Source organism: Dama dama, chromosome 12 (assembly GCF_033118175.1).
Source record: "Dama dama isolate Ldn47 chromosome 12, ASM3311817v1, whole genome shotgun sequence".
Taxonomy (NCBI): domain Eukaryota; kingdom Metazoa; phylum Chordata; class Mammalia; order Artiodactyla; family Cervidae; genus Dama; species Dama dama.
Genome location: NC_083692.1, coordinates 16,299,722 through 16,320,718, shown reverse-complemented (window position 1 = coordinate 16,320,718; position 20,997 = coordinate 16,299,722). Strand labels below are relative to the sequence as shown.

General features: G+C 40.3%; 1 protein-coding gene across 4 annotated transcripts in view; it reads left to right on the top strand.

Annotated features, from left to right (window-relative positions):
• The window catches only part of GPATCH2L (G-patch domain containing 2 like), a 60,043-nt gene extending 42,051 nt beyond the window's left edge, over nt 1-17,992 (top strand). For 3 of the 4 annotated variants that reach the window (XM_061156557.1, XM_061156559.1, XM_061156558.1), the window contains exons 9-10: nt 6,238-6,332; nt 12,919-17,992. In XM_061156557.1, coding sequence (XP_061012540.1) covers nt 6,238-6,332; nt 12,919-13,079 — 256 coding nt within the window. In that variant the 3' untranslated portion in view covers nt 13,080-17,992. Of the gene's footprint in view, nt 1-6,237; nt 6,333-12,918 lie in introns of those variants that run through there. The other variant, XR_009695051.1, reaches the window with a different exon arrangement.
• The last annotated feature ends 3,005 nt before the right edge of the window (nt 17,993-20,997 follow it).

Genomic DNA, 20,997 nt, shown 5'->3' with positions numbered 1-20,997 from the left:
ATTATGAAAGAAATGTAAACGTGGTCCTTGTTCTCAAGGACGTTAGCCTCTTTAGAGAAACCAGATACATATACACCAGTTAAATAATGATTAATGGGCGATAAGGCCTAGAATGTTCAAGGAAAGCTGTGTGCAGATGTGAGACTCACTCAGCTTGGTCCTTAATCAAGGGTAGGATCTGTCTAGGTTGAGAGGAAGGAGGAAGCAGGGAACTAAAATAGCATACCAGCATCCTAGCCATGGCAATCAGAGAAGAAAAAGTAATGAAAGGAATCCAAATTGGAAATGACATATACTATACATAGAAAATTCTAAAGATGCTACCAGAAAACTACTAGAGCTCATCAGGGAATTCAGTAAAGTTGCAGGATACAAAATTAATACACAGAAATTTCTTGAATTTCTATATACTAACAACAGAAGATTAGAAAGAGAAATTAAGGGAACAGTCCCATTTACCATCACATCAAAAAGAAAATACTTCTGAGTAAACCTACCTAAGGAGACAAAAGACCTATACTCTGAAAGCTATGAGATACTGATGAAAGAAATCAAAGATGACACACAACATATGAAAAGATATACAATGTTCTTAAGAATCAATATTGTCAAAATACTGTACTACCCAAAGCAGTCTGTAGATTCAATGCAATCCCTATCAGATTACCAATGGCATTTTCACAGAACTAGAACAAAAAATTTTAATTTGTATGGAAATACAGAAGACCCCAAGTAGCCAAAGCCATCCTGAAGAGTGCTGAAGGAATTGGGTTCCCTGACCACGTACTCTACTACAAAACTACACTCATCAAAACAGTATTGGTACTGGCACAAAAACAGAAATATACATCAGTGGAACAGGATAAAAAGCCCAGAAATGAATCCACACATCTATGATCAATCTGTGATAAAAGGAGGCAGGAATATACGATGGAGAAAAGACCGTCTGTTCCATAAGTTGTGCTGGGAAAGCTAGACAGCTACGTGTACAATTAGAACATCCTCTAACACCATACACAAAAATAAACTCAAAATGGATTATAAACCTAAATGTAAGGCCAGATGCTCTAAAACCCTGAGAAAAACGTAGTCAGAAAACTCTGACTTAAATCACAGCAATATATTTTTGGGTCCACCTCCTTGAGTAATGAAAATAAAACCCAAAATAAACAGGTGGAACCTAATTCAACTTAAAAGCTTTTGCATAGCATAGGGAACCATAAATAAAATGAAAAGACAGCCCATAGAATGGGAGAAAATATTTGCAAGTGATGTGACCAAAAGCAGTTAATCTCCAAAATATACAAACAGCTCATGCAGCTCAATATAAAAAAAATAAACAACCCAGTCAAAAAATTAGCAGAAGATCTAAATAGATATTTTTCTAAAGAAGACATACAGATGGCCAAAAAGCAAATGAAAAGATGCTCAATATCACTTATACTTAGAGAAATGCAAATTGAAACTACAGTGAAATACCACCTCACACCAGTCAGAATGCCCATCATTAGAAAGTCTACAGATAACATGCTGGAGAGGGTGTGCAGAAAAGGGAAACTTCTTACACTGTTGGGAATGTAACTTGGTGCAGCCACTGGAAAACAGAATGGCGGTTTCTCAGAAAACTAAAAATAGAATTACCATATGGTCCAGCAGCCCCATTCCTGGGCATATATCTGCAGAAAACAGTAATTCAAAAAGATACATTCACCCCAGTGTTCATTGCAGCACTATTTACAGTAGCCAAGACATGGAAGCAACCTAAACGTATATTGACAGAGGAATGGATAAAGAAAATATATGTGTACTACACACACACACACACACACACACACACACACACACACAATGGAGTATTACTGAGCCATAAAAAATGAAATAATGGCATTTGCAGCAACATGGATAGGCCTAGAGATTATCAGACTGAGTCAAGCAAGTCAGAAAAAGACAGATACATGATATCACTTATATGTGGACTCTAAAATACAATAGAAATGAACTATACTTACGCAACAGAAACGACTCACAGACATAGAAAACAAACTTACTGTTACCAGAGGGGAAAGGTTGAGGGGAGGGATAAATTTAAGAGTTTGGGATTGACATGTAAACACTACTATATATAAAATAATCAACAAGGACCTACTGTATAGCACAAAGAACTCAATGTTCTGTAATAAGCTATATGGAAAAAGTAAAAAAGAATGGTTATGTGTGTGTGTATACCTGAATCACTTTGCTGTACGCCTGAAATTAACACAATATTGTAAATCAGCTGTTTATTGTTCAGTCGCTCAGTCATGTCCAACTCTCTGCAACCCCATGGACTGCAGCACACTAGGCCACCCTGTCCTTCACTATCACCTGGAGCTTGCTCAAACTCATGTATATTGAGTCACTGATGCCATCCAACATATCCTCTGTCGTCCCCTTCTGCTGCTGCCTTCAATCTTTCCCAGCATCAGGGTCTTTTCAAATGAGTCTTTGCATCAGGTAGCCAAATTATTGGAACTTCAGCACCAGTCCTTCCAATGAATATTCAGGGTTGATTTCCTTCAGGATTGACCGGTTTGATCTCCTTGCAGTCCACGGGACTCTCAAGAGTCTTCTCCAACACCACAATTCAAAAGCATCCAATTCTTTGGCGTTCAGCCTTCTTTATGGTCTGACTCTCACATCCATACATGACTATTGGAAAAACCATAGCTTTGACTATATGGACCTTTTTGCCAAAGCAGTGTCTCTGCTTTTTAATACAGTGTCTAGGTTTGTCTTAGCTTTTCTTCCAGGAAGTGAGTGTCTTAATTCCATGACTGCAGTCACCATCTGCAGTGATTTTGTAGCCCCAGAAAATGAAGTCTGTCATTGTTTCCATTGTTCCCCCATCTATTTGCCATGAAGTGATGGGACTGGATGCCATGATCTTAGTTTTTTGAATGTTGAGTTTTAAGCCAGCTTTTTCACTCTCCTCTCACCCTCATCAAGAGGCTTCTTAGTTCTTCACTTTCTGCTATAAGGATGGTGTCATCTGCATATATGAGGTTATTGATATTTCTCCCAGCAGTCTTGATTCCAGCTTGTGCTTCATCCAGCAAAGCATTTCACATGATGTACTCTGCATAGAAGTTAAATAAGCAGGATGACAATATACAGCCTTGATGTACCCCTTTTCCCAATTTGGAACCAGTCCATTGTTCCATGTCCAGTTCTAACTGTTGCTTCCTGACCTGCATACAAGTTTCTTAGGAGGCAGGTACAGTGGTCTGGTAATTCTGTCTCTTTAAGAATTTTCCACAGTTTGTTATGATCCACATAGTTGAAAGCTTTAGCATAGTCAGTGAAGCAGATGTTTTTCTGGAATTCTCTTGCTTTTTCTGTGATCCAGTGGATGTTGGCAGTTTGATCTCTGGTTCCACTGTCTTTTCTAAATCCAGGTTGAACATCTGAAAGTTCTCAGTTTACCAAGTACTGTTGAAGCCTGGCTTGAAGAATTTTGAGCATTGCTTTGCTAGCATGTGAAGTGAGTGCAGTTGTGCAGTAGCTTGAACATTCTTTGGCATTGCTCTTCTTTGGGATTGGCATGAAAACTGACCTTTTCCAGTCCTGTGGTCACTGCTGAGTTTTCCATATTTGCTGGCATATTGATTGCAACACTTTCACAGCGTCATCTCTTAGGATTTGAAATAGCTCAAACTGGAATTCTATCACCTCTACTAGCTTTGTTCGTAGTGATGCTTCCTGAGGCCCACTTGACTTCACACTCCACAATGTCTGGCTCTATGAGAGTGATCACACCATCGTGGTTATCTGGGTCGTGAAGATCTTTTTTGTATAGTTGTTCTGTGTATTACTGCCACCTCTTTTTAATATCTTCTGCTTCTGTTAGGTCCATTCCATTTCTGTCCTTTATTGTGCCCATCTTTGCATGAAATAGTCCCTTAGTATGTCTAATATTCTTGAAGAGATCTCTAGTCTTTCCCATTCTATTGTTTTCCTGTATTTCTTTGCATTGATCACTGAGGAAGTCTTTCTTATCTCTCCTTGCTGTTCTTTGGAACTCTGCATTCAGATGGGTATACCTTTCCTTTTCTCCTATGCCTTTTGCTTCTCTTCTTTTCTCAGCTAATTGTAAGGCCTCCTCAGACAGTCATTTGCCTGTTTGCATTTCTTTTTCTTGAGGATGGTTTTGATCACCACCTCCTGTACAATGTCATGAACCTCTGTCCATAGTTCTTCAGGCACTCTGTCAGAGCTAATCCCTGAATCTATTAGTCACTTCTACTGTGTAATTGTAAGGGATTTGATTTAGGTCATACCTTAGTGGCCTAGTGGTTTTCCCTACTTTCTTCATTTTAAGTCTGAATTTTGCAATAAGGAGTTCATGATCTGAGCCACAGTCAGTTCCCAGTCTTGTTTTTGCTGACTGTATAGAGCTTCTCCATCTTTAGCTTCCAAAAATGTAATCAATCTGATTTCTGTGTTGACCATCTTGTGATGTCCATGTGTAGAGTCTTCTCTTGTGTTGTTGGAAGAGGGTGTTTGCTATGACCAGTGTGTTCTCTTGGCAAAACTCTATTAGCCTTTGCCCTGCTTCATTTTATACTCCAAGACCAAACTTGCCTGATACTCCAGGTATCTCTTGACTTTCTACTTTTGCGTGATGAAAAAGGACATCTATTTTGGTGTTAGTTCCAGAAAGTCTTGTAGATCTTCATAGAACTGTTCAGCTTCAGCTTCTTTGACATTAGTGGTTGGGACATAGACTTGGATTACTGTGATATTGAATGGTTTGCCTTGAAAATGAATAGAGATCATTCTGTCGTTTTTGAGATTGCATCCAGGTACTGCATTTCGGATTCTTTTGTTGACTATGAGGGCTACTTCATTTTTCCTAAGGGATTCTTGTCCACAATAGTAGATACAATAGTCATTTGAATTAAATTTGCCCATTCTGGTTCATTTTAGTTCACTGATTCCTAAAATGTTGATGTTCACTCTTGCCATCTCCTGTTTGACCACTTCCAATTTACCTTGATGCATGGGCCTAACATTCCAGGTTCCTATGCAGTATTGGTCTTTATAGCATTGAACTTTACTTTTAGCACCATACATATCCACAATTGGGCATTGTTTTTGCTTTGGCTCAGCCTCTTCATTCCTTCTGGAGCTATTTCTCCACTCTACTCCAGTAGCATATTAAGCATCTACCAACCTGGGGAGTTCATCTTTAAGTGTCATCTTTTTGCCTTTTCATTCTGTTAATGGGGTTCTCAAGGCAAGAATGCTGAAGTGGTTTGCCATTCCCTTCTCCAGTGGACCACGTTTTGTCAGAACTCTCCACCATGACCCGTCTGTCTTGGGTGGCCCTACACAGCATGGCTCATAATTTCATTGAGTTAGACAAGGTTGTGATCCATGTGATCAGTTTAATTAGTTTTCTGTGATTGTGATTTTCATTCTGTATGCCCTCTGATGGATGAGGATAAGAGGCTTGTAGAAGCTTCCTGGTGACTGGCTGTGGGTAAAACTGGGTCTTGCTCTGGTGGGTGCCATCTTGATAGATATTAAATCAACTATACTTCAATATAAAATAAAAATTAAATAAAATAGCCTGCCAGCAATTTCAGTGTTAAGTCCACTGCCTTTCAGAGAATCTTTTGCTTTTCTAGCTTTGAAATTCTTACTCTTTTCTTTTTTAAATAAGCTGAATATTTATTTCAGGGAACCTATTGTTAGCACATAAATTAATATTTTTAAAAATCACAGAAACTAAACTTATTTTGTGATACAGTCACTTAAAAATCCAGATGTATATGTTGGAAGTGTTAAACCTGCCATTAAAATTCTGTGCAAATGTCTGTGTTCATGCAGCATTAAACTTTTCAATATATTACCACTTGGGAGTAAGTATTTCATTAACAAGTTTAGAACAATTGCGGTTTTTATGAAAAATAATTGTACAAAACCAGCATGTAATGAAGCACATATTTATTGAAATTAATCTTGAATGTCTGTTCTGAATTCAGGTAATAAGTTGAAAATGGGTATATATTGTGTGTAAAGAATAAGTTGGGATTAATTCTGGATAATCTTGTACTGACACTTGATGGCAAAGGGTGGTGCCCATTTTGTTAGTATATGTCTGTAATGGGTGAGGAGTTTCATCTGGCGGAACATAATGTCTTACAATAAGAATTACACAGTTAAAGCAGTGTTTTTTCTTCCTCGTATCTGCAGACAGGCAAACATACACCTGGGGCCCCCATGTTCACGTGATATCAAGAGGAAACGGAAACCTGTGGCCACAGCGTCTCTGTCCAGCCCAAATGCCGGTAATTATATATGTAGTTATCCTTTGTTGACCATCTGCTGTGTGTCAGGCACTAAATTATATGTTTTATACACCTTTTCATCTCACCTTTATGAGAAAGTAGGTCATTTTATTCCCATTTTATATGTGAAAACTGAGAATGTGAAAAGTAATTTGCTTAAAGTCTCTCTGACCCAAAAGTCTGTGCTTTTTCACTGTCTTATGCTTTCTTGAGTGTGAATCCCTATATTCCACCATCAGCAATCTAGAGTCATCTGCACTTCTGCTGCAGCACAGACAGGAAGTTAGATGTGTGGTAATGAAAACCCTGGTAGGGTGGCAGTTTAGTCAGTAGTAAAGGAGCCACGTGGGTTTATTTACTTTCATGTTTGGTGTACAGTACAATACATTATCACTGTTTTAATGTCTAGTAGAGTGCTAATATTTTTCTATTCATGAAATTTCTAATTAAGTTTTCAAGTTAAGACTTAAACATTTTCTGGGCAAAATTAGTTATAGAAACCAAAATAGTAGTTACGTTCAGTGTAGGGTAGGGACCAGAGGATGACATAAAATTTTCTGCGATGCTAGAAATGCTTTATATCATGAACTAAGTGGGGATTACATGAGTATATGCACATATAAAGATTCATTGATTTAGGTGCTCTGTATGTATGTTAGCCTTAGATGAAAAAAGGGGGATGATTATACATTTATATCATCGAGAATATTGGATGTCTGTAGATATTTTTCTTTGGAGTTAAGATAATTAAATGTAATTGGTAATCATGGGAAATACTTTATATATTGCAATACATTTGAGGATAAATTACTCTGGTTAAACGGAGCAGGCAATGGCAACCCACTGCAGTACTCTTGCCTGGAAAATCCCATGAACAGAGGAGCCTGGTGGGCTGCAGTCCATGGGGTCCCTACGAGTTGGACACGACTGAGCGACTTCACTTTCACTTTTCACTTTCCTGCATTGGAGAAGGAAATGGCAGCCCACTCCAGTGTTCTTGCCTGGAGAATCCCAGGGACGGGGGAGCCTGGTGGGCTGCCGTCTATGGGGTCACACAGAGTCGGCCACGACTGAAGCGACTTAGCAGCAGCAGCAGCAGCAGCAACAGTCTGGTTAAAAAGACCATATCTGCTTGTAGGACCTATCAGAAGTACTTATGGTTATTTTCTTACTGATGGTGAATTCACTCTGAGGGAATTGAGTATATCGTAAATTATTTTATTCTCTTCAGAAAATAGATACTGGGTTGGCCATAAAGTTCATTCAGATTTTTCTGTTTTAGCTTAAGGGAAAACCCGAGCAAACTTTTTGTCCAGCCCAATAGATCAGAGCACTTGATACCTGAGTGAGAGTAGACCTCAGACAGATAGGAACTCTTATCTCTCTAACTTATTAGTAAGTTTCAGCATACTCTGAAATTGACCTGTGTAAGCTTCTGTTTGGATGGCTACTTGATAGTGGTTCATAATGAACAGTCTCAGTCACAGTTCTGATGGTTGTAGGAAACTTTTTTTTTAAGTGAGTTTTCACATGGCCATGCCATGAACTGAACATTTTGTCTGAATTATTTCACTTAATCTTTGCAACAACTTAACAAGGGAGATGCTTTTTTTTAATTCCCAATTTACACACGGGAAAATTGAGGCTTAGAGAGGTTAAAATAGTCACTGAAGTTACATGGTTGATAAATTGTAGACCAAGAATCAGTCCAGTTTCCCTATGACTCTCAAGCTGCCCTCTTAAACACGGCAGGTGTTTGGTCTTGTATATGACAGGATTGCTTCCAAACCATGACTCCATGTCAAAACCCAGGTCTTCATCCAGTCTGTGAAATTAATAGAAGCAGTGAAACATAGTCTCCCCTTTTCATCTTTTTGTTCTTTTTCCCCCTTGATATCTAGCTCATGTTTTTAGCTTTTAATTGCTGATAATAGCAGAACTGTTGAGAAGAGTTCACAATCCTTACTCCATATTCAAATCAGGAAGTGTACTGGGAGGTATTAAGAAGACTTGAGCCTTAAACATTTCCCCTGCTGAGCCCAACTCCTCTCACTTGTTGACTAAGGCCTGCTTCACTGAACATTTTCTTTTTTTTTCCCTATCCACAACCTGAGTGCCCCATGGAGGTGAAGGACATAGCCCAAGCCCACGCCATCAGTCAGTAGAACAAATGGGCTTGCTCTGCCTAACATCGGGCCATCTCGGATTCCACCTCTTTTATAGAAATGAGTGATGAAGAGAGGTGCGTTCCGCTTTGCCGCTGTATTAATACACATCAGGGGCCAGCTCCTGGCACTAAATCACGCTCCTGCATACATCTGTTATCGGACTCTTCACCAGTGTGATGAACAAGACTGCAGATAGAGGCTTCCTTGTGTCATTCTTTATAGGATTTTCCTAAAAGAATAAATAGCTCAGATCTCTGCCAACACTCTCCCCTGTCACCGTGATGAATTCAGCTTCTTTCTTAAACATGCAGCCACAAATCTTTTCCCTTTCCCCCTCCCCCATTAGTGGAAAGTTTTGAGTTGAAATTGACTGGATTTAAAGATATTAATAAGACTAGAAAGGTGAAGAACAAAAAGGAAAAACGTGCCTTCCTGTCTTTTTGTATTAATGTTAAGAAAGACCAGGGAGAAGGACCTTGTCGTGGGGTCGTTGGGTAGATCCATCTCCACTCCTCTTCCCTCTGTGGCTTTGAAACATGCTTGTGCTTAGTGCACAGAGATCCACCCTGGACCCTAGTGAGTGAGTGTGTTAACCTGCCTTTAAGGTTGATACACCAGAACAGGGAATGCCCAGCACCGTCTGTCCCATGCTGAAGTCAACCAGCCATTGTGTGTGTTCTTAAAGAATGCAACTGGAAAAGAAAAAAGGGTTATTTTCTTGAAAATTTGAGAGACTAAGTAGTTAAATGAAGGATAAGGAACTCAGATGAAAACAAGACTTCTTTATCTTGTGATGGTTTTCTTCATTAGGGCGGCAAATCAGAGCTTTGGGTGTGCAAATTCCATTTTTTTCAAAAGGTAAACGCATAGCCTTAAGTGATGGAGAATTGGGATGACAAGATGTTCTGTTGAGAGTTCTGACTTTTTTTTGTGTGTGTGGGGGGTGGGGGGGTGGGGGCGTGGGGATCTGAATTTTCCAACTGTGCTCCCTGCACTGGAAGTACAGAGTCCTAACCACTGGGCTGCCAGGGAAGTCCCAAAAACCTTAACTATATTGGCCCTTCCAAGAGCCTTTTTTGACCTTCTTGGGATAGGATATGTGTCCTTGAAAGGGTACCCAACAGTTAACCTGTTAATTAGTTGTATGAGATTTCAGATACCAGGCCAGCCATGCTAACAGTGCATTCACCAGGGCAGGAAGTTTTACCTGTCTTACTCACTGCTGTACCCCCAGCATCTAAAAAACAGTACTCCACACATAGAACAATCTCCTTAGATATTTAATGTATGAATTAAGTGAATAGAATCTTTAAAACAGAGTTATTATCAATATTATTCTAACCCTGTGATTGGATTCAGTAGTTCCATTTTAGGTTGGCCCTTGTCTCAGGAGTCATAGGGCAGATTCTTATTGCCCACTATGCCTTTTAATTAGGTTTAAATGTTTTTTAAAGTTAAAAATGTTTTTGAAAATAAATATTGAATGGCCGCAAAAGAACATTTATAGAATATATACATGGTGTAAAGAAAAACAATATAAGCATCCATGTACCCACCACCTACTTTACAAAAAAGAGCATCAGGGCTTTTCTGGTGGTCCACGGCTGAGACTCCGCCCGGATTCAGTCCTTGGTCAGGAAACCGGATCTCTTAGCTGCAACTGCAAGAGTTCACATGCGGCAACAAAGACCCAAGATCCCGAGTACCATAACTGAGACCTGGCGCAGTCAAATAAATAAATATTTAAACAAAAAAAGATTCCCTTAGGGGAAAAAAAAAGATTGTGTTTTTAAAAATTTTCTTCCCACTCTCTGAAGGAGAGTGGGAATATATTATCCTAGTATATATTTTTGGTTAATTATTTGTCATTCTTTGTTGTTTTCAAATAGTTTTGACAGACACATGTATCTCTAAGCATTATATTGTCTAGTTTTACAGTTTTTGAAGCTTCTGTAAATGGAATGTCATATTTTATAAGTTACAAGTTTCACCTAGTTCTTGATTCATTCACATTTTATCCTACCAGAATCCATTCATTATTGCCATATGTATAGTATTCCATTTCTGAGCATGATGAATATATTACAGTTAATCATTCTTGATAAACATTTCAATCATATTCTTATGCTGGTTTATGCTACTGGGGAAAGTGTTGCACCATTCTGTGGAAGAACATATGCAGAAATTTTTCTTGGCCATTTCTCAGTTCTTATGATGGCTGTATCAAAACAAGCAAATAAAAACAAAAAACAGCATACGTTGTCTGAAGAATGTGGAAAAATTGGAAACCTTGTGTATTGCTGGTGGGATTATAAAATAGTGTAGCTGCTCTAAAGATCTGGTGGTTTCCTCAAAAATTTAGACCTAAAACTACCCTGTGATCCAGCAGTTCTGTTTCTGGGTATATATCACCCAAAAGAATTGAAAGCAAGGATTTAAATAGGTATATGTACACCTGTGTTCATAGCAACATTATTCACAGTAGTCCAAAAGTAGAAACAACCCAAATGTTCATCACTGGATGAATGGATAAACAAGATGTGATCTATACATTCAATAAGTTATTATTCAACCTGAAAACTTTCATTATCAGAATGAAATTATGACACATTATAATATGAATGAAGGCAGTGTGTTAAGGAAGATAAGCCAGACACAAAAGGATGAATGCTATTTGATTCCACTTATAAGAGGTACCTAAACAAATCAAATTCATAGAAACAGAAAGTAAAACGGTGGTTGCCAAGGGCTGGGGGAGGAGGAGAATGGGGAGTTATTGTTTAATGAGTTGAGAATTTCCATTTGGGATGAAGAAAAAGTTCTGGACATGGTGGTGGTGATGGTTGTGCAACAGTGTGGATGTACTGAATGCTACTGAGGAGTATGTTTAGAAATTATTAGAATGGTACATTTTATGTGTATTTTGCCATAATAAAAATATATATATATGTAGCCAACACAAAAAGTTTTTCTCAGATAAGTTTTTTCCCCGTGGTTGATGACCTTGTGGTAATGGTAGGTACAGTTTTTATGAAATTTATTTCCACTTATATAAGAATGAATGAGCATGCATACTTGTGTATGAAAAAGAGAGATTTGGGTGATGATGTCATATGTATTTCTTGCTGCTGGGGTTGAGGTGCTGAACTGTTTGAAAACTACTGCCCTCTAAAAAACTTGTATATGTGCCATAGAGTAATAGCTTTCGATTTTTTTCCTGATAACTCACAGTAAGAAATTCATGTTTGAATATATATTGGGTGTACCTGTAAAATCTGAAATAAACCTTTGGGTGCCCTCTGATATTTTCTGTTCTTTTTCATTAAGGAAAAAAAAAAGTATTTGTCACGACCTACTACATTGGTTTTGTGACCCATAATTTGAAAATTACTTTTCTAGATTATATTCCTGGGAGTAGAATTATTGTGACAGGATAAAAATGAAAAATTTTAACGTTTTGCTTTATTTTAGTGTATATTTGTTTTCAGTAGAGTGATGGTGGTTTGTGCTACTCTGCTCAGGGGGCATTTGCAAATGTGGGAGCAGTGTTGGATTATCACAGTGACTGGGAATGCTTTGAGCACTCAGGGGTAGGGTCCAGAAGGGTAGGTGTCCTAAAAGGAATAGGACAGCCCTGCACAAGCAGTGGTTATCCTGTCCAGAATGTCTTAATGTCCTTGCTGAAAAACAGATGGCCCGGCTGTGAAATTTTTCTACCATTTGCCTTACTGTTCAGTGTTTCTTGGTGACACTGTCATGTTGGAGGCATGAAACATTATAGAAAGAGCAGAGGGCTTGGAGTCTAGTATATGAGTTTGAGTCTTGCTGCTTAAACAGCCATGTCTCTGAACGAATTATCTGCTTCCTCTATGCCTCAGTTTTCTGACCCCAAAAAAATGGAGATGGCAATACCTATTTCTAAGCGTTTGCATTAAGAAATAAGAGTGTATGTAACATTGGATTAATTAATGAACTTTGCAAAAGGTCAGAAGAATAACTATATAAAAATAATAATTTCTTGATTATTGTGCATCTGCTAAATATTAAACCTATGTTCACTTCAAAAAAAAAAAGAAATAAGATTGTTAAGTATGCAGTGTTTATATAGTACAGTTCCTGGCACGTAAATGCTTCATAAGTGGTTATTAGTACATTAAGAATTTGTACTCCTGAATTTATTCATTTATTCAGTTAAACCTATTTTCTGATGTGGAGAAATACTTATCATACTTAAATCTTGCCTTTAGTTTTTGGTTAAAAAAAAAAAAAAGAAACCCTATGTAACTATGTAGCTGCTTGGTTTAATAAGACATAAAATATAAGGAATAAGAAAGTTTTGTGTTGACATGTCTCTCATTCTGATTTGTCTCTCTCTGACTTTTTTCCTCTTTACTTTAATGGTAATGCCCTTACCCTAGTTCACATGGATGCAGTGGAGTCAGCCACACCAGCGTCACAGGCACCCAAACCTCCAGATTCTGAGTGGCTGGTCAGGACCTCTGCCGCAGAGAAAGCCACTGACTCAGCTGCAGCTACGTTTTTTAAAATGCCACAGGAAAAGAGCCCTGGATACAGCTAGACCACAGTATTTCACCCACCAGGAGCTGACTGGATGTTGTTGAAACAAATATTAGACTGTATTATATTGTCTTGCATATCTTAATTGACATTCCCAGTCCTTTCGCCATCAGGACTGACTCCTCTTCACACAAAGAAGTGAACTCTTTCTCTTAGAAAATCATGTTGTGCAAATCTTTTTTTTTATTATTATTATAAAGTATCGAGACCACAGTTTTTTAAAAAAGGCCATCTGATGCTGTATGTGTTAAATTGCTATTGTTGTCCCGACAGTTACCTACAGCTCTGTTCACAGAGCCGCTGATGTTTGCAGATATGTCTTGTTTTTCTTGAAAAACCAGTAACTGCTTTCGTGTATTTTTTGTGTAGTGCTTTTAATACCATTTGAGGAAGTTCTAAATTTGCAGTCAGTTCCAAACACAGAGTTAAGACCTGTGTGTGGAATTAACTTGCAGGAGATAAGGCTTGCCTTTGAGCCTGGTCTTGATTCAAGCAGAGTGCCAATAAGATAAATCCAGAACGTTCTTAATTTGACGCCTCAGAAGAGACACCAGCCGCATGGGCCTTGGGAACTTATTCTGTTTTTCTAGATGGCCTGTTGGAATCGCCAGCAGCTGCACTGTATGTTGCCTCATCTCCAAAGTCTGTGTTCTACCAAAAGAGGATCTATATGTATACACACAGATTGGTACAATGAAGAAGGTCCTTTAGGTATACAGCAAATTTAAAATAGTCAGTGAATTGTGTCTAAATACTTCATGTCACAGTGTAAGCCTTTATGTACTAAATGAGACTTTTACTGTTAGTATTATAGGTCAATAACCTGTAGCAGAAATTCATACTCTATTATAATAATGGCTTCTTAGGGCCATACTTTGGAGAGGAAAACTGCCTTTTCGACATGGCTTTATACTTGGCATGTTTATGACGGCTTAGCTGCCTGTGGAGTTATATATACAGCCATGCCTGAAGTTGGATGATCCTTTGTCAAAATGAGGAATACGTGACTGCCTACAGCTATTGGAGAAAAGCCACCCTTTCTAAAAAAGTAGCGTCAAGAGTATCTGTCATCCCGGGACCTGGTTGGCAGAAGGGCTCTTTTTTGGTACAAATTGAGTGCTTTTCCTCTGAAATACACGGGAGCCGTTCTCAAGTGCCCGCTGCTCTGGTGACGCTCTGGAGCACCTCGCACGCCAGCACTGGCGGGACGGAAGCGCAGCCGTGCCTCTTTTCTCCCACAGGACGTGACGGTGGGCCACTCCATTATGTGGTCCTTTGAAAACTGTCATCCTCGTCAGTGAGGTTGGTGTGAATCCGGTGGGCAAGGGGGACCGGAAGCTAAGTTTCCGTAGCACTTTATCGAAGACCGAGAACCTGGCCATCATCCGTAACAAGGGATGTGGCGGAGCGAGGGGCAGGTGGAGGTTACGGAGTGAGGAGTAGGGCTCAAGCCAGCCCAGCTTCCCTGGGAGCCACCCGGGCGCTCCTGTAGCGGCGCGTGGCCTTCCTCGCCGCACGGGCTGCACCTGCACCGGTGTAGGGAGCGCGGTCTGTTGGCTGCAGAGTGGCTCTACTCTTGTTTTCAGCGATGAAGGCAGCTTTCTGTTGTCATGTGCATCCTTACTTAGTCCCAGGAGTGTCCTGAGGCACACATCTCTAACAGAATTTGTTGGATTTGGGGGAGAAATCCACGAACATAATGTTTTTATTTTCTCTGCAGTAAGCTCCATGGCTCATGCAGAGATCAGTCCTGTGACAACGGCCTGTTGAGACCTCTGTAGTTTGGGTAGCATCTTTTTCTTCATGACACATAACCTAATAATTCTCCTTTTTCCTGTGATTAAAAGTAATTTTTATGAACAGCTTTACTTACATTTTAAATATCTCTGTGATGAAAAGGTAGGTGATTACTACTATTTTATAGGGTTAAGAATAGTCACAGAACTTTGTGACTTACCCCAAATCACATAATCAAGCCAAGACTAAAATCCCAGACTTTCAGACTTTCTTAGTCCTGGGTTGTAATCTTTTGTTTTTCATTGATAGAACTGAGTCACTCTGAGGCTCATATTTTTGAAACAGTATGCCAGACAAGCTGTATATCCTCTTTCTTGATCAGTCTTCCCTGCATATTTTGAATACTTTGAGCAGGGAGCACCCCAGAATGCCATGCTGTGCTGTGCTTAGTCTCAGTCGTGTCCGACTCTGTGCAGCCCCATGGATTGTAGCCCCCCAGGCTCCTCTGTCCATGGGGATACTCCAGGCAAGAATACTGGAGTGGGTTGCCATGCCTTCCTCCAGGGGATCTTCCCAACCCAGGGATCGAGCCCAGGTCTCCCGCATTGCGGCCGGATTCTTTACTGTCTGAGCCACCACAGAAGCCCATGAATACTAGAGTGGGTAGCCTATCCCTTCTCCAGGGGAGCTTCCCAACTCAGGACCTGAACCGGGGTTTCCTGCATTGCAGGCAGATTCTTTACCAGCTGATCTACCAGGAAGCCCCAAAATGCTATATCTACCTGTAATAAGCAGGAAAGAAAATTAATTGCCTAAGAGAATAGCCATTAAGCACACGAGTACATTTCCAACACAGGGTTATAAACTGTGCTCCTTCTTTAAAGCTGCCGCATGAGCATGCTTATAGAAGACTCACTGACTTACTCTGCTTGTTTTTTGTATGAGTCCATTCCAGAGAACTAACCTTAGAATCAAGTGTATTTTGAATCTTAAGCTTTAAATTTCCTTTTTATACAGCAAAGTGTGTAATGTTACAAATTAAGAAAAATCTGTTACCTTTCAACAAAAAAATAATTTCAAAATCAAGTTTTGTAATCTGTTGGAAGAAAAGGCGATAGCTTGACTTCCTTTGAGGATAACTTTTGAGCCCACATATGTATGATCTGCTCAAAAGTAATAACTGAAGCAGAGTTCCAAGTTCTTCCTTATTTCAGGATTCTGATTTATCCTAGCATGCTATGTAGTCTGCCTGTCTAGATCCTAGTCTTGGGTATTTTTCACAGTGGATGAAAGTCAAGACATTATCTACTTGCATGAGCATCTTTCATAAAGGATAATTCTGCTTACAGGTTTAAGAAAATTTGAGATTATATTTCAGATTCAGTGTTTTGAAGAGAACAACTTCATTTGCATCAGAACTTTTGTTGCATTTTGGTAAGAACTATTCAGAAGAAATTAGTAGGTGTTTTTTTGGTGCCAATTTGGAGGAGCAGAGTATGATCTTTGTTGAGTGGTGTGTTCTTGATAAATAGGCCTTGAATTCTATAGAAATCAAGCACAATTGGAAATTTCAGGTGACATTGTTTTGCTGGGCTGTTCAGACAGGCTGCAAAAAGGCCATTTTGGCAACAAAATGACCAAAAGCTGAAATAAAGATTCTTAATCTGTGATGCTTATGGCATCCTCTGCTAAGTGAAGCTCAACACCTCGGACAGGTAATTAAACTATTTCTGAATCCCAAATGGATGAATCTGAGATATCGCTGCATTTTGCAACCAGAAGTGCAGTCTAGACCACAGCACAGCAAGTTTTGATGCTCCCAAGTACAGGAGCAGAGTTATCACAGAAGTCATCTAGAGTCAAACAAGTCAGTGTTGAGCGAGGAAGCCAGGTGAGCACTGTCGTGGCTGGTGTGATGGGTTCCCCAGTTTGGCTCAAGGCAAAGACTCCTGGTGATGCATGATTCATGTCAAGTCTTTGCTTTATTTTGACTTTACTACATGATTCTGAGCCACAAGCTTTTGTTTCCTGGGGATCTGGGTAGGTAAAAATCTCAGTGTTAGAATCCGTATTCAGCATTCTGTATATTTGGTGAACCTTACCTTGAGCTGGGATGAGAGCAGAGTGACTTTGTCTGGCAGCTGTGTCTACCTTCTGGTTGGGGCATAGCTGATAGACTGTATCATGGTTCGTGTGATGGTGGGAGGGGTTGTGGAAGCAGGTTGCTGTTACTGTCAGCAGCTTCATTGGTTAACGCCCATTTTAGTTGTCAGTATTTCCTTATCTCCTGATCTCCCACTCTAGTCATGACAGTTAGTGGAGTGACCGACAGTGACAGCATTCAGGTTGGGTTTCTACCCCATTAGAAGATGGCACAGAGGGAGAACGTGAGGAAATTGGTGGGTTCTGCTGTTAGCACTGAACACAAGTGGTCCAGTGACGCCTTCATCTACGTTAAGGTCACAAAACAGATGAACACCAAATGCCTACAAATAGCAACGTTTAAAAGAAACAGGATATTGAGTAATCTTGGCTGAAGAGTGTGGATTATAAAGTTTGTAAGAAGCTCAGCAAAACAAACTTAATGGCCCAAAGGGAACATTTTCCTGCCACTGCACTAGGTAAAATTGCCAAATGTGGGGAATAAATTTTTCAAGCACAGTATTTGAAGAGTGGGGCAGATCCTGAAGATGTTCACCAAGGAAAGGACTATTGGCAAGATCCAGAGTGAGAAGATGAGGGGAAGAGAAGGAGACGCTTAGAGCAGGCACGCTAGGACCCTGAGACCAACAGCACCCACACATTCTCTTGCCGACCAGATCGGCTGAATCAGAAGCTGAGGGTGCGGCCCAGCACTCTTCCCAGCCCTCCAGGGGACTCCACATGATGTGTTAGAACTGCAGGCTTTGCCATAGTTGGAAAGAAGTGTTTTAATATACCGGTATACCCCCTAAGCTCAGAGGTGCTCTTACACTTTCCTCCATAAGTATAGAAATGTTTGTGTATGGTTCTTTGCAGAAACTATTAAATGTCTTATTTACCACACTTTTCCCCTCAAGGTCCTGAAAGATCTGGAAATACTGAGATAGGGTGATGTGGAGAAAAATGCCATCGAGGCCGTTTTTAGATGGATGGAAAACAGCTTTTTTAAAAAGTGGATTAAAATATAACAGTGGATTTTTAGTCTGTGAGTGATAAGTTGTTTTTCGCCATTGATGGTAAAACATTTGTGCAAGATACTGCTATCCATGATTTTATGATACCTGTTCATTACATCTTAGTTTCATGGGGAAATGTCATGTATTCTCCAGCATCATAATGATGAAGCCTTTAAAGTGTGGCTCACAAAAACGAAAAAAAAAAAAAAAAGGGAAAAAAACCCCACCTCCAATACATAGCTATTGTGTAATAAATACCCGTTGGGTTATTGGTAGTCTTTTGTTGGGAATTAATCTCAGTACTTCAGAGCATGTGAAAATCAATTTTCAGTGATCCCAGTTAATCACACCCTATCGTCTTTGTTTTATATTTCACCTAGTGATTCCACGGGGGTTGGGGACCCGTAGTAACAGCGTGTTACATGTTTTCTTTAGCTAACTTCCTGTTCAGTGTTTCAGAAGACAATAATCTTGAAGCTTTGAAATGAAGTCATGGCCATTTTTCCTTTAGATTTTATTTCTTTAAATTGGCCTGGGTCCGACTTTATTACTAAAATCTGGGAATATGTGTAGCTACAGAGGAGTTCTCTAGTATCATTTCCTCCGACGCTCATGTTTTGTGCCTGGATCTTTATAAATGCAACTGAGTGGTACCATGGAGAGAGGTCAGTGCCATTGAAAGAAGAGTCTGATGTTACAGCTCCCCTAGAAACAAGAGGCATGGTTTGCCAGGCAGGGCCACACCAAGTTTGGATCAGAAGGCAGGGGATGGGGACAAGCGATAGTTTTAGGCCAGAGCCTTGATGGTGGTTTTCTTGGGAAAGGCAAAGCAGGGCAGGGAGAACAGTTTAGGGATGGCTAGTGAATAATTCCCAGTAATTCCTGGTCCTTAAAGCTACATTGTAGGCTCTAGTTGCCGGGTGCCTGGCCTGGGATGATTGCAGCCTGAGATGTGCAGGCCAAAGGGAGGAGGTATGTCTCCATGGACTTGGTTAGTTTGCACATCAGACGCACGCTGGGGGCTGAGTACCTTGCCGGGTCTAAGAACTGGCCAGCCCTGGGAGGGGCAGTCTCCCCATCCAGAAACCTTGTTTAGGATGTCAAAACATCATAATACATAAGAAATATAAAACATGATTAATACACATGCGTAATAGACTGTTTAGCTCACCTTTCCATTTTTGTAGTGTTTTAAAGCATCACATGATTTTTCTTTTCAATCTTGAAAACTAGTTAAAAAGCACCTCTGGCTAAACATGGTAGTTTTACTAGATTTTATCAAGGTATGGGAGTATAAAAAATTTTCAAGACATAAAAGTTATGAAAATCAATGTTTTCTTTCCCTAGAAGTGATTGCAGATCCCTTATGCAAATGTTTAATTAAAAAAGGAAAGAAATTATCCAAGAACTCCCCAACGGCCTTGGTGATGTAAGTCAACTCACTGGGTATAGATGCTACACCTTGCTCCCTGCACACGCACACACACAAACGCACACACACACACACACACACACACACTGGGTATAGATGCTACACCTTGCTCCCTGCACACGTGCACACACACACACACACACACACTGGGCATAGATGCTACACCTTGCTCCCTGCACACGTGCACACACACACACACACACACACACACACACTGGGTATAGATGCTACACCTTGCTCCCTGCACACACACACACACACACACACACACACACACACACACACACACACACACACACACACACACACTGGGTATAGATGCTACACCTTGACAATTTCAACTGCTCTAAATATTTGTCTTACTCATTCTCCCACCTGTTGTCACTAGCTCTCACAAACTGACCATTTTAAACCCTTTCAGTTCCCACCTTTCACTCCCAGCTGGGACTCTCACCTTCCCCTAAGAGATAATAGAGCATTAGAGGGGGAAAGCCCACTTACACACCTTCACATACACCGTTCCTCACCTCCTCTTTGTCTTGGAAATGCCTGTCCTGCCCCTAAAGAATACCTTCTCCTACACTCAGAGCCTCTCCCTAGATCAGATGCCTTGCTCAAGACAACTTCTCACTCCTGACACGTACAGCTTTGCATTTAAACATGTTCAAAGACTTTCCCTTCAAACAAAAATACCTTTCCTCAACTCTTTGAACCTCTTGACTAGCACTAACAGTACTGCCCTTTGCTGCACTTTCTGTTAATTCTCAATCCACTGAAGCAGTAGTTTTTAACCCTGGCTGCACACTGGGATCATCTGGGGAGATTAAAAAAAAAAAAAAACCCTAATTCCCTCAACTGAACCCCAGGCCAGTTACACAGGAATGGGGTGGTGGCGGGACAGTCTTTTTAAAACAAGGTGGGATGCATGAGACAAGTGCTCGGGCCTGGTGCACTGGGAAGACCCAGAGGAATCGGGTGGAGAGGGAGGTGGGAGGGGGGATCGGGATGGGGAATACGTGTAAATCTATGGCTGATTCATATCAATGTATGACAAAACCCACTGAAATGTTGTGAAGTAATTAGCCTCCAACTAATAAAAAATAAAAAAATAAAACTACAAAAAAAAAAAAACAAACAAGGTGGTGCAGCCAACGTGCCCCTGGGGCTGAGAGCAGAGGTGCTAAAATCTGGCTACCACCCTCACAAGTTGAACAGTTATAATTGTCTTGCCTGGTTCACCAATGACCTCTAGTTGCCAAAATTTAGTCTTTAGGTTGATCTTTGGGCTTCCCAGGTGGCGCTCGTGGTAAAGAACCCGCTTGCCAATGCAGGAGATATGAAGACACTTGTAAAAAACAATTTTAATTGGAGGACAATCACTTCACATTACTGTGGTGGCCCCTGCCACACAGCAACAGGAATCAGCCACGGGAGTACCTGCACCCCTCCCCCATTCCGAGCACCCCTTCTCACTTCCCTCCCCTCCCCATCCCTCTAGGTTGTCCCAGAGCACCAGCTTTGAGTGTCCCGCTTCATGCATTGAACTTGTGCTGTTCATCTATTTTACATATGGTAAAATACATGTTTCAATG